The sequence below is a fragment of the Clytia hemisphaerica genome, unplaced genomic scaffold, assembly GCF_902728285.1.
Source record: "Clytia hemisphaerica strain Z4C2 unplaced genomic scaffold, Clytia hemisphaerica genome assembly, whole genome shotgun sequence".
NCBI classification, from domain to species: Eukaryota; Metazoa; Cnidaria; class Hydrozoa; order Leptothecata; family Clytiidae; genus Clytia; species Clytia hemisphaerica.
This window is the reverse complement of record NW_027103344.1, coordinates 721,026-733,507: the sequence shown is the minus strand read 5'-3', so window position 1 is coordinate 733,507 and position 12,482 is coordinate 721,026. Positions and strand designations below refer to the sequence as shown.

At 32.1% G+C, this 12,482-nt stretch overlaps 4 protein-coding genes across 4 annotated transcripts in view; all 4 read left to right on the top strand.

The window, feature by feature from the left end:
* Positions 1-4,028: 4,028 nt before the first annotated feature.
* Positions 4,029-4,466, top strand: LOC136819791 (peptide methionine sulfoxide reductase MsrB-like). Its single transcript, XM_067076035.1, has one exon. The coding sequence runs from the start codon at positions 4,029-4,031 to the stop codon at positions 4,464-4,466; it is 438 nt and encodes a 145-aa protein (XP_066932136.1).
* A 450-nt stretch (positions 4,467-4,916) lies between these two features.
* On the top strand, positions 4,917-5,267 carry LOC136819779 (succinate dehydrogenase assembly factor 2-B, mitochondrial-like). Its single transcript, XM_067076025.1, has one exon. The coding sequence runs from the start codon at positions 4,917-4,919 to the stop codon at positions 5,265-5,267; it is 351 nt and encodes a 116-aa protein (XP_066932126.1).
* Positions 5,268-5,652: 385 nt separating this feature from the next.
* LOC136819768 (methionine synthase reductase-like) lies at positions 5,653-10,228 on the top strand. The gene is made up of 10 exons (XM_067076013.1): positions 5,653-5,825; positions 6,146-6,296; positions 6,396-6,513; positions 6,739-6,941; positions 7,123-7,184; positions 7,345-7,476; positions 9,408-9,493; positions 9,738-9,802; positions 9,988-10,076; positions 10,223-10,228. The coding sequence occupies exons 1-10, from the start codon at positions 5,682-5,684 to the stop codon at positions 10,226-10,228; spliced, it is 1,056 nt and encodes a 351-aa protein (XP_066932114.1). The 5' UTR covers positions 5,653-5,681.
* A 1,285-nt stretch (positions 10,229-11,513) lies between these two features.
* The window catches only part of LOC136819348 (methionine synthase reductase-like), a 31,586-nt gene continuing 30,617 nt past the window's right edge, over positions 11,514-12,482 (top strand). Inside the window, exons 1-3 of the mRNA XM_067075589.1 lie at positions 11,514-11,611; positions 11,925-11,967; positions 12,342-12,419. Coding sequence (XP_066931690.1) covers positions 11,527-11,611; positions 11,925-11,967; positions 12,342-12,419 — 206 coding nt within the window. The 5' untranslated portion in view covers positions 11,514-11,526. The remainder of the gene's footprint in view (positions 11,612-11,924; positions 11,968-12,341; positions 12,420-12,482) is intronic.

Sequence of the window (12,482 nt, the reverse complement as noted above, 5' to 3'; positions counted from 1 at the left end):
AAGTATGGCAAAACTTTCGAAATTCAGTCTCTCACACAACAGGGTCCGTTTCCGAACTTTGGCTCGGATATGCCCGTGACCTTATAGGCTACTGGCATCCACTAACGGATTCGTGCTCCTTATATACTACCTGGGGTTTTGTAGAGGTCTGCGATTCAGACTAGTGACCTTACAAAACTTAGTACCCCCTGGGGCCATTTTGGTAAAAGTAGGTACTGAGTACTGTGCAAATAGCAAGAATATCTTTCCACACCTTCAAATCCCCTAAGGGTGACAAAAACAATGAAATGGCATGGCAACGGTCCTCTCTCAAAGAGTCGTTATTTTCAGATATTGGACAACAAATTGGGCAAAAATTTTAAAAAATGCGTCAAAAATTCCCCCTCTGAGGGTCAACCATTTAGATTAAATCAAAATGCAAGTCGCTTGACTAATCTTGTACGCATTTTATAAGCAACCACTAGGTTGCTAGGGCTCGAGGGCTATCTCGCACTCCGTAAATTAAAACTACAAGCCTTTTAGATAACCTAACTATAGCGCAAATGATAGCCCTTGACCCAGTACTGCCTTGACCCCATAAGCACGAAGATGGTATAGTATCAGGGGTGGTCAAAGCTATTTTTTCAGAAATTGTGCTAGAATCCACTTGACTGCTGAGCAACCTCAGGACTGATAAGAAAATTATTTAGTTGCTTATAAAAAACTCTCGTCTTCTGCAGCTCTTGTTTTTATCCCGGCTGAGTAAATATCCGGAATCATTTTAATAGCGGAATGACCCACACGAGGAACCAAAACAAAAAATTGCTGAGAATATTTTTTTTTGCTGAACGTGAAATTTGAAATTTATCCAATTTATGCAACATAGGTAAAACTTTCTCCATAAAAGATTGTTCTAGAGTTTTGGAAATGGGTCATTAATGCTAACTCATCAAAGTTCAGCAAAAGGTTATGTATAAATTTTGTTTAGTTTTTTATGTTTCTATCTATTTTTCTATCTTTGATTTTCAAAGTTTATTTGATTTCTGTCGATTTAAAAAGAAGATATACAGCCGAAAATGGGAGATTTCCCAAACAAGTTTACAAGTGAAGAATTGAAGTCCCGCTTAACAGCCCAGCAGTTTGCAGTTACTCAAAAATCGGGCACAGAAAGAGCATTTACTGGGGAATATTGGAACAATCATAAGAAAGGAATTTACAAGTGTGTTGTTTGCAACGAGGATTTATTTACATCTGAAACTAAGTTTGACAGTGGCAGTGGCTGGCCCTCATTCTATGATGTTTTGACGAAAGGCAAAGTTAAGTTGATTAGTGATAAATCACACTTTATGGTTAGAACTGAAGTTTTGTGTGGCATGTGTGGGGCTCATCTTGGCCACGTGTTTGATGATGGACCTAAACCTACAGGCCAAAGATACTGCATAAATTCTGCGTCGTTGAATTTCGCAGAAGGACAGAATTGCTCATTGTAATTTATTTATATATTTTCAATTTTGTAATTATTAAAAAAAACTACAGAATAGAAATATCTTATGTTTTAAAAAAATGGCTCAGCCATTTAACTTAAAACATAATTTATACTGTCAGTCCAGACTTAAACTCCTACATGAAGATTTGAAACTATGCTACTGTAGTCTCTCTTTTATCTTTCCCTTTTTGACACAACACATTGACAAATCTCAGTACTTTCAATATTAAAATACCTTACAGAAGTGGATAAATTCTCACGGTTTTCGTAAATTTTGGCCATTTTCGCGAAATTTAGTCCACGCAAAAATTTTGAAGGCCTTAGATTTGCGAAAATTAGTCCACGCAATACAATTAGGAAATTAAAAGTTTTGAAGTTTTTTGAAAGCTTTTTAGTGACTTTGTCTGCCTTTGTTTGTTTGTCTTTCTTTTCTAGTTACAATTTATATAGTCGTGAAATTAGATAAAGAAGGCCATTTTCGTGAAATTTGATCCATGCAAAAATTATATCCACACAAAAATTTTAAAGACCCTTGAAAATTAGTACACGTGAAAATTTATCCACTTGAGGTATTAAATCAAGTATTGGGGCTTATTTCCGTAATACCGAGCAGATAATTTCCAGCCCGTATGGGTGGAGTAATTTAAAATGCGAAACAGAGTCGATAGGTTGTCACGTTCTCCCAAACGACTAATGATGTGTACTTTAGGCAAAAAAGATAGCAATGTAGCAATAGTTATTTAATAAACCTTTGTGATCTCCTAAATAACTATAAATATATTATTCCCAAGAGCAATCATTATGAGAAACGTTTTCAGCTTGTTTCTCAGTTTTATCAAAACGATAAGAAAGCAAAATTTTTTCTGTTTATTGAGAAACTTCTGTCTAATTTGGAACATCACACCTGACACTCTAGCTATTATTAAAGTGACTTTGATTAGTTAATATAAACTACAAAGTATTTTGAGGCATATACTGTACTACAGGTTTTTCACAAGTAAGGTATTTGTATTATTCTTTAAATTGTTGTGAGGTGTTTGTTCACCTCTCTTTGTTATGCAATCATTTATATAATGTAATTTTTGTAAATAGATAGAAGGACACAGAATTACCCATCATGAAAAGATTTTAAAGAAAAATTTGTCTCATTTATTACCTTTTATAATTAGGGTAGAGTACGCTAACAGCCATTACTTTGAAATCAAAGATTTAAGATGTTGTGTTTTTCTTGTGAAAATTTAACCCTATATTGTAAGACATTTCTGCTCAATGCTTATAAGGGGGAGTGTACGGGGTTTGTGCTTTCTAAAATACCAAATAATTTTACCAAAATTTCTGAAATTCCGTAAAAAAATACTTGCAATTCCGATACCGATTTCTTGGGCATTTTTCCTCTTTTTGACTAATTTTTCATCAAATTTGATTTTTCATGTATGGAGTCTGAAAAAGGGGGATGAAAACTGTATAATACCAAAATTTCAAAGCAAGAATTCATGGATTTCCGATACCGAAACAATTTCAGAATTCTGAAATACTGAAGGAGTTTTGCCTGATTTCCGAAATTCTGAAAAAAAAGGTTGATTTTCACAATTCCGAAATACCGTACGCCCCCCACTTATAAGGTCAAAAGTCTAAAATTACCTGAACCCCCACTACATTAAAGAAAAAGCAAAGATGGCAGTTTTGGCCTTTTCAGGCTTGTCAATAAGCCAAAATAAGTCATCTTTTTTTTCATCTGTTGTACTTAATTTTATGAAGAAACAACATAATAATAACCCCAAAATAGTTGAAAGTTTTGCCTGTTTGAGCCCTAAACAAACTTTTAAACTAATAAACTTACATTGCAGCAGTACCTGTAGGCAAATGAAGCGTCTGGGTATGTGCCGCCCTTGAGGGTGCCTTTTTGAACCTCACAGTTCCTGTAAGTGTTGAAAAAACCACAAAAATAAATCTCAGTCCCATTAAGGTTCCGAAAAATATAATTTTTTTGCCCCTAAAATCATCGAAATATGGTAAAGTTAGTCCCATTAATAAGGGTCGTAAAATTCACCAATTTCCCCTTATTTTTAGTCCCACCAAGGGTTGAAAGCTGGGCGGCTCCCCCATCATCCAGTAGCCCCCCTCCCCCAGAGTTTCACCTTCTGATCTGCTGGTTCAAGAACAAAAAATAATCGTGCAAAATGTCTCACAATAGGTTAAATTTTCACAAAAATAACACTTGAATTCTTAGACTTTGTCATTTGATGACCTATCCTATTTATAAAACAACACTGTATATAATGTTGAATTTTCTGACCTTGTCATTTGAAGCCACTGATTTGTTGGTTGTTTTCCATTAAGCTTTTGTCATGCCACTAGACTACTCAGGCATGTATGTTGACTAGCCTAACCAAAGTTTGATCTCTTCTTCTTTAGTTTGACAATCTTAAAAGAAAATTGTACAAAATTCAAAATGTTGACAAAATTTAAATTTCTTGCATATGATTTGGCATTCTTGAATTTATCACTGAGATGTTTCTGCTCCAAGTCAACCCAAAGAACACTCCCTGCAATATTTAGAGGAATGAACTACCCTAAATGTAGTTTTTCAACCACTGTTACAAAACAATCAAGTTCCTTTTCAAAGGAGGAACTTAAGAAACGATTGACTAGGATGCAATATGAAGTCACACAGAATGCAGGAACCGAGAGAGCATTTACAGGAGAATATTGGGATAACCACAGAAAAGGGATTTACAAATGTGTTGTTTGTGATGAGGACTTGTTTTTATCAAGTACAAAATATGAAAGTGGTAGTGGATGGCCCTCCTTTTTTGATGTAATTGATAAGTCCAAAGTAAAATTGATTGTAGATCGTTCATATGGAATGGTTCGGACAGAAGTAGTTTGCAATAAATGTAAATCCCACCTTGGTCATTTGTTTGAGGATGGACCAAGGCCTACAGGACAACGTTACTGTATGAATTCTGCTTCTTTAAACTTTATCAAGGACGAAAAGTGAATAGATTTTGCTTAAGGAATAATTAAAACACAATTAGCAAAATCTCAAAAATCTCTCTTTTGTATATTATATTTAATTTATAATATTAAGTTACATTTGAATTTTTTTCTTGGTTTCCAAGGTATATTTTTAACACAACATTCATCTAGATGTTAAAATTAGGTCTGCATCAGATGCAAGTAGATTCTAGCCAGAACAATTTTTTACTAGAGTTGAATGAATTTGTAGTCAATTTATGTGTAAGCAAAGAATTGATATTTATCTATGAAAAGTTTACATGAAATTAAATGATTGAAATCTTATTTGATTAAATATTTTCTTTTCCTTCAGATCTTTATCTCATTAAAAAGAATGTTAAGAAATATTTCAAAAAGATGTTTTAATGATCTACAAACAGTCTGCATTTTTGGACGTAGATGTGTTGCAAGTGGTCCTATAGATTTTCCAGATATGGGCCCACCCATTCCAGAATATAAAAAGAAAGCTGGTGAGGACACTGAAGTCAAACGTTCTCGATTATTATATCAAAGTCGTAAAAGAGGTATGTCAGAAAATGGACTTTTATTGAGTAATTTTGCATCTAGATATTTGAAAACATTTGATAGCCAGCAACTGGATGAATTTGATAATTTGATAAATAAACCGTCTAATGATTGGGATTTGTTTTACTGGATGCTAGAGAAGGATGTAACTCCGAAAGAATACGATACACCTATTATGGACATGTTGAAAAAATACTGTAAAAATGAAGAGATGGAAGCTCGATATCAACAACCAGATTTGGATCCAATTATAAAATAAGAATTTGTTATTTTGGTTTTGAATTTCATGTTTGTGCTTTGGAATTTTTAGACCTTTAGAGTTCAAATTAATGGCAGCAGAAACTTTCAATTTCAATTTATACTTGGAAGACTCTAACTTGATACTGTTTTCATTGGAGTGTCTTAAAATCTGAATTATTATTTTATTTAAGCAAATTTGTAAATGAACTGAAGAAAATAGCTATTAACCTTGTTAACTTAATCATATGAGACAATAATTATTTTGTCCACTTGAATAATTGAACAATGATCTTAATCTGTATGTATTATTCAGCTGATTCTTCCCCATTCTCAGTTTTCTACTTTGTTCATCATTTGTTCACTCACCATCTCTCATCAACTTTTTACCATTTTTCAAATTTTAGTTAAAGAGATATAAATATAGTCATCAAAAATGACCCAATCAAAGAATGATTTCTTGATTCTTTATGGATCTCAAACAGGCCAAGCTCAAGCCATTTCTGAAGAAATCTTTGACAAAGCACATAAAGAAGGATTTAGTCCTAGAAGATTTTGTCTAAGTATGATCGAGAAAAAGGTAGAGACTTTTTACAGTTTTTGAGACACTTTGGTCAGTAATAAGGTAATAAGCAGCATTATTTATCAGCTAGAACTTCTATTGACCTTAAAAATGAATAAAAAGAATGCCTTAGTGGGGATTAATATATTAAAGAAACTGATATTTAAGGAAATTAATATTTCATGGATCTGGTTTTACTATGTGCAGGTGAATTTGAAAAGCCTTTTTCGGGTCCAATTTTTGCAGAAAGGATTTTTCTCAACAAATAAAAAAGTGTCCTTCTCAGGACTCAGGTGCTTAGTTGATATAGACCTATGTATTGTTTTTTCTTGTTTCAGTTTTCACTAATAAAAGAGAATCTAGTTGTGTTTGTGTGTTCAACAACTGGGGAAGGGGAGCCACCAGATACTGCAAGCAAATTCTTTAGAAGATTGAAGAAAAAAACATTAGCAAATAATCATCTTGAACACTTGAGATTTGCATTTCTTGGTAAGTCAATTGATTTTCAGAGCCTAGTTATTAATCTTGAAATGCTTGATTTTGGAGATGTCTTTGTGAGAAAAATATTAATTTTCTTTTCACTTTCAGCCCTAGGGGATAGTAACTATACAAACTTTTGTGCATGTGGAAAGAATATTGATGCTCGACTTCTAGATCTTGGAGCAAAACATTTTTATGACACTGGCTATGCAGATGATGCTGTAGGGTATGTATATATTACACATTTTATGTTTTTTTTTGTCAACTTAAAAACTCTTGCCATTTTTATTCAATATAATTTATGCACTGATTTTTAGTTTTTTTCCTGTCATGCTTGCAAGAATGTTTTTCAATTGAACATAGATTCAACTATAGAAAATAAATCTGAAGAATAGTGCAAAAACAAAAAATTTCATTGATTGATTTATTGTTGTATTTTTGCTAATGACAGACTTGAAATAGCTGTGGAACCCTGGATTGAGAATCTTTTTCCTGCTTTACGTAAACACTTGAATATGTCTCAAACTGAGGTAGCGGAAAAAGGAATGAATGACACACAACAAAACGAGGAAAAAGAGGTCAAAGAACCTGTAAAAGCCGAAGATAAACAAGAGTCATCTCTATATAAATCTATAGATTCACTCTCAAGTGCTGGTAAATAATGAAGTTTGTTTGCCCTTTATTGATTTTGTTGGGTTTTTCCATGCAGGAGAACTGATATCTATCCATTGGTATACACCTTGACATTACAATGCTCAATGTAGTCAAAATTTACAATGCTATAAAGTGTTATTTTGGAGCTTGACTTGAATTTTAGTGCTATCTTTTTTTCTAGCTTTGAAAATTCCCTCCTGTCCTGACAGCTATCTGGAAATAGAACGCCTTGATGCAGATACTGTAAGTATATGTACATTCCCTTATTGTATCAACTTTGTTTGTTTTTGAAAGCTTTTTAATGAAGGATATAATTTAAAAGATGTTTTATATATTTACAAAAGTAACAATACAAGATTATATACATTCTGTTTGCTAATCTGAGAATATTTTTTTCTAGCAGGAAATAAAAGAAGCAAAACCAAGACATCCCAGTGCAGAAACTGATGTGTTTGAAGCGCTTGTTAAATCTGCAAAAAGACTCACCAATGATCCTCTTGTTAAGAAAACACTTCAGCTTGAACTTGATACCCTGGTAAGATGAATTTCTTTTTTTCTTCAAAAGTATTTCTCAAAAGTTCAGAGAATTAACTTTATAAAGAGAATTGCACTCACCTTCAATAATATATAGAAGAAAGTCTTTTTTCAAAGAAAACTTAGGGAGAATTTCCTCATCAGACTGTGATCAGTGTTTATTTTCCTTTCTGAAATACAAAGTGGGTTAGATTTTCCTCGGGAGATTGAGATTTTCCTTTAAAATTACAGAGAATGATTTTTTTTTAAATACAAACAATGAGATTTTCGTTCAAAACCACAGGGATCTTTTTTGCTCAAAAATACATTATATTGTTTTTCCTTTAAAGATACAGATAATTTTGATTTACGTTTTAAAATACGGAGAATGAAATTTCCCTTCCAAAATACAGATAATTTGATTTACGTTTTAAAAAGATTTTCCTCCAAAAATACAGTTGAAAGTATTTTAAGGTATGTGTACACCTTTTTTCCAATTTTTTGTCAAAAATTTTTTTTTCAGTCAAAGTGGAAGAAAAGTTACTGGATTTCATTTTGGTAAAATCGCGATCTTAAAATCTTTTTTTGATCCAGAGTTATAACCATTTAAATTTCAAAACAAAGTTCGTCTTATGATGGATTATTTACTCAAATAATTGTCTCTTCCGGAAACAACAAAGAAAAAAGAGAGAATTCAGCTGATGTTTATTCTCACCTCTATTGAATAGTAATATTTTTGACACATTTCACTAATTACTCAAATAAACAGCAATCCATCTCGTTAAAAATTCAAAATGATTAGAAAAAAACGAAATTTACCACACCATATACTTTAACGAAGTTAAGTCACCCATAGCTTAGATATCGACTTCATTCTTTTTTGAGATTCCCAAAAGATCAAACTTAAAAAGTGTTTCGGATTTTTATTTCTAACCGATTTGTTTTCCTCAATTTATAGATAATGAACAAATCACTTTAAATTTATTTTTTCGATATTTTTACGAATTTAGGATATAAGAGTTAAAGTCAATCCCAAAAAAAATCCCAAGACACTTTTTTAGTTCAATCTATTGGGAACATAGTATCGAAATTATTTTCAAATTCAAAAGCTATGGGTGACTTTAACTTCTTTGAAGTAGGTAAGGTTAAAATTCTTAAGATTTTAATTATATCCTGCCCAAATTTTTAAATTCAGCTGAAACTTTTACCATTAGAAAGAGAATATTATTGGCTTTCAGAAAATATATACTTTTGATACATAAAAATTTGTTGTTCTAAAGATATGATCAATTAAAGAGAATGTGTCAAGAAAGGTGAACACATACCTTAATGTAAAGTTATACAGAGAATTTTTGATTTTCCTTCAAAAATACAGAAAATTATATATTTTTGTCCATGAAGTAAAAATACAGAAGAAAAATATGTTTCTTCAAAAATACCTAGAATTATTTTAAAATGGGATGATGGGACTTTAACTGGGCCTGTTTTTTTGTCCTTTTTGCAATAGATAAAAAATTAGATCATGGATATTAGTATATGCTGGTATATGTAATCACATGATAATGAGTACAATTTGAGAAAAATTGCATGAGTGATTTTTTGTTATTAATTCGAAACAAAAAAATCACGAGTGCAATCTTCGAATTGTACGAGTTATTATGTGATTACGAGCTAATCGCACAACGGGTTTCACTACTTTTTCCTCGTTAGGAAAGTAAATTACACTGAAAGTTTTATATTTTTCTCTTTTCTCTGCGTTTTTCTTTTATTAATGTTTATAGATTTTCTTTCTCACAAAATGAATTTCGAATGCAATTAAAACGTTTGATGAAAAAAAAAGTAAGAAAATTATGGTAATAATTACCTAGGAATATATTGGAACTAATAACATTAGTAAAAGAAAATGATTTTTTTAATAAATGCAGAATATATTTTTACTTTTACTATGTTTAGAGCAATGATTTTGATTTTCAACCTGGAGACTCTTTTGGAATTGTGTGTCACAATACAAACAGTGATGTTGACTATCTTATTCAAAGGTAAGTTTTCAAGAAATACTATTACTCTCTTCGTGTTATTTTGAATTCAAAAACAAAACCTCAGTCCTCTGACAGATCGTTATGAAAATATTGCTTGATCAATCATATAAATTTTTTGAGATTTGATTAGTAAGATATATATGTCAATAATTGTTTACTGTGGATACATCAAAGGCCAAATTCTAGGGACATGCCATGTGCAACTTACAAGTTTACCAAGTAAAGGATTTTTTGTTTATTGCAGACTTGAAATTTCTGATGCAGATGAACAGATGACTTTAAAAATCAAGAAGGAAACTAAGAAGAAGGGTATTTCTATTTATCACATTACAAAAAATAGTTTAGAGCTTCCATCGTTAATCTTGTAAGATCACTTTGACTCTTAGATTGTATTTAAATTGAACTTACATCTTTTGGAATGATTTATACACTTTAAATTTTAAAGATGTGTAAATCTTTTAATGCGAGAGAGAAATTATTTGTTTTACTTTCAGCACCAACTATTCCAGAGCATATCAATATTCCAAGTAGCATTCGAAAAATCCTGACTGATGATGTTGATTTTAGAGCTGTTCCTAGAAAGGTAGGCCCGGAATGTTTTCTTTATTGTGTCTGACAAAAGGCTCCTTTAAATGATTTTTTTTGTTAAATACTTAAGTTTGATATTGAAGATTTTATTGATCTGAAGAGCACTTCCTCTATCTTATCTAGCTTTTTCCTTGTTTCAAGTTCTAAATAGAAGATTAGAAGAGTTTTTCAGAAAGTTTGAAGAATCTGCTGACCTGTAATTTTAACAAAAATCAAAAAACATGAGAAAAACAACCAAATTTCAACAACAAACGGCTTCTCCTACTGCTACATCAACCAAAAAAGAAAGTGAAAATGGCACCGATCGATGCACAGAAAAGAACTGTATCAAAGATAATGATAATATGAGAATCGAATGTCAAAATTGCAAGAGAACAATACATTATGCATGTACTGGACTCCCAACATATCAATTAAAGCTGTTTTTGAATAAAGGTTATCGAAAGTGTATAAATTGCTGTTCAATTGATGAAGAACTAAATAAAAAGATAATCGATCAATCACTGCGTGTCAAAGGCTTTGTGGACAGCCAGAAAAATAGTAGCGAAAATGAGAAGAGACTAGGCTGTGTAGTAAAGGAGTTGCAAGCAATATGTCAAGGATATCTACAGGAGAAGAATCAAGTAACTGAAATAATCAAAACAAAATTTTCTGACTTGGAAACTAAACTCGTTAATAAAATCGAAGAGACAATAAATCCAAAGACTACAACAGACCTAGAGGAAATTCCTACGAAAAGTTACGCTGAGATGACAAAATCTAACAACGACTTAAACATCACCAACATAAAACGGCTTCTCCGGAGTGAAAAAGTTGAAGAACAAATTGAAGAACAGAGGAAGCAATCAAGGGATGCCAACATCATCATCCATGGTGTCAAAGAGACCGAAAACGAGAAAGACTTCGTAGCCGAGCTCCTGAGCGACGTCAATATAAATACAAAACCAACGCACGTTTCCCGTATAGGAAAAGAATCTGATGTGCGCCCAATAAAAGTCGTGTTTAAAGACACACATTTCAAATACAGATTTATGAAACAGTTGAGGGAACTAAAACAACATCCATCCGTTTGGTTGAAAATGATGCGATACTGAGATTAAAACAACATAAGTACAACAACGTTAGCATAACGGACGACCTAACCAAAATGGAAAGAGAACAAGTTAAAGAGTGGCGAAAAAAAGCGAACGAAATTAATCAAGCGATGTTGGAGAAAGATCATGTATTCAGAGTCCGAGGAAGTCCTTGCAACAAACTTTATTTTAAGAAAATATTTTGTAAAAGATCGGTTTAATAGGCCCAATGAGCGCCTGAAACCGTATTTCTCTTTAATAACAATAATAATAATAATGACTCAATATTCTTGGATTCTGACGTTTTGTGTACTATCTGAACTACTGTCAAACTGTTTGAATCATCTTCTTTCAGGGGGTAAAGAGTACACCATGTTTATACGAGAACAAAGTATTGGGCTTGTTGAGATGTTGATGACCTTCAAATCCTGCAAACCCCCAATTCAACGTGTCTTAGGTATGTGTAATAATAATTCAAAATGGTTTTGAAATTTCTTGATTGATATTTTTAATTTTATAATTTTTATTCAATATTCATAGTTTGATCAATCTAGTTTTGTATAGTATTTGAGGCTTTGCTATAATCAATTTTCGTTTGAAAATACAAGAATTGATGAGTGATAATGGGCACTCTGGATTAATCTGCCACTTTCTTTTAAAAGCCCCCCGAAGGGTTACGAATAGCATTTTGAAAATCTCAGTGAATTTGGATCTGCCTTGGGAGATGAGAAAGAAATTGACATTAAATCTTATTGTATGTTTTCGTTTAGAATTCTTACCAAGATTGCTACCAAGAGAGTACTCTGTTGCAAAGTAATAATCTCTTTTTTTAGATTTTTCCATAAACTTATCTGCTAGGTCATGGTGGTGGGAATTTAGGGGTTTATTTTATTTCACAATGGAAAATTGGGCTCTTCCAGAAAATTTTCGTACATGGGGGTGGAGGATATATTGGATATGTTGTCTGGGAGTAGTGAAAAATCTACAAGATTTGCCTTGTTTGGGGGGGGGACTGCTCTGTTTAGGGGTAATTATAAATGTCCAGGGGATCAACTGATGCTTTTTCCGGGAGGTTTTCCGGCTATTTTCTGATATTTTATAAAAACATTTTTTGTTTGTTTTAAAAGTAGAAAAAGTAGGGAGAAATGGAGACTCTGTTTTTAATAGATTGGTACTCGTTTTTGTAGTTCACCATTGGAAGATAAGAAAATGGTTAGATTTGTGTTCAACATCATTGAATTTCCTGATTTTCTTCAAAACAAGAGGTTTGTTTTAAATTCTTTGTCATTTTTTTCCTTTTGTTGAAATTTGGGAACGTATTCAGCTCA

Excerpts from the sequence above, each read along its gene's own strand:
- LOC136819791 (XM_067076035.1), top strand. The coding sequence starts at position 4,029 with ATGAACTACCCTAAATGTAGTTTTTCAACCACTGTTACAAAACAATCA.
- LOC136819779 (XM_067076025.1), top strand. The coding sequence starts at position 4,917 with ATGGGCCCACCCATTCCAGAATATAAAAAGAAAGCTGGTGAGGACACT.
- LOC136819768 (XM_067076013.1), top strand. The coding sequence starts at position 5,682 with ATGACCCAATCAAAGAATGATTTCTTGATTCTTTATGGATCTCAAACA. Across the intron at positions 5,826-6,145 it reads TAAGTATGATCGAGAAAAAG|TTTTCACTAATAAAAGAGAA; the intron begins GTAGAGACTTTT and ends TTCTTGTTTCAG. Across the intron at positions 7,185-7,344 it reads AACGCCTTGATGCAGATACT|GAAATAAAAGAAGCAAAACC; the intron begins GTAAGTATATGT and ends TTTTTCTAGCAG.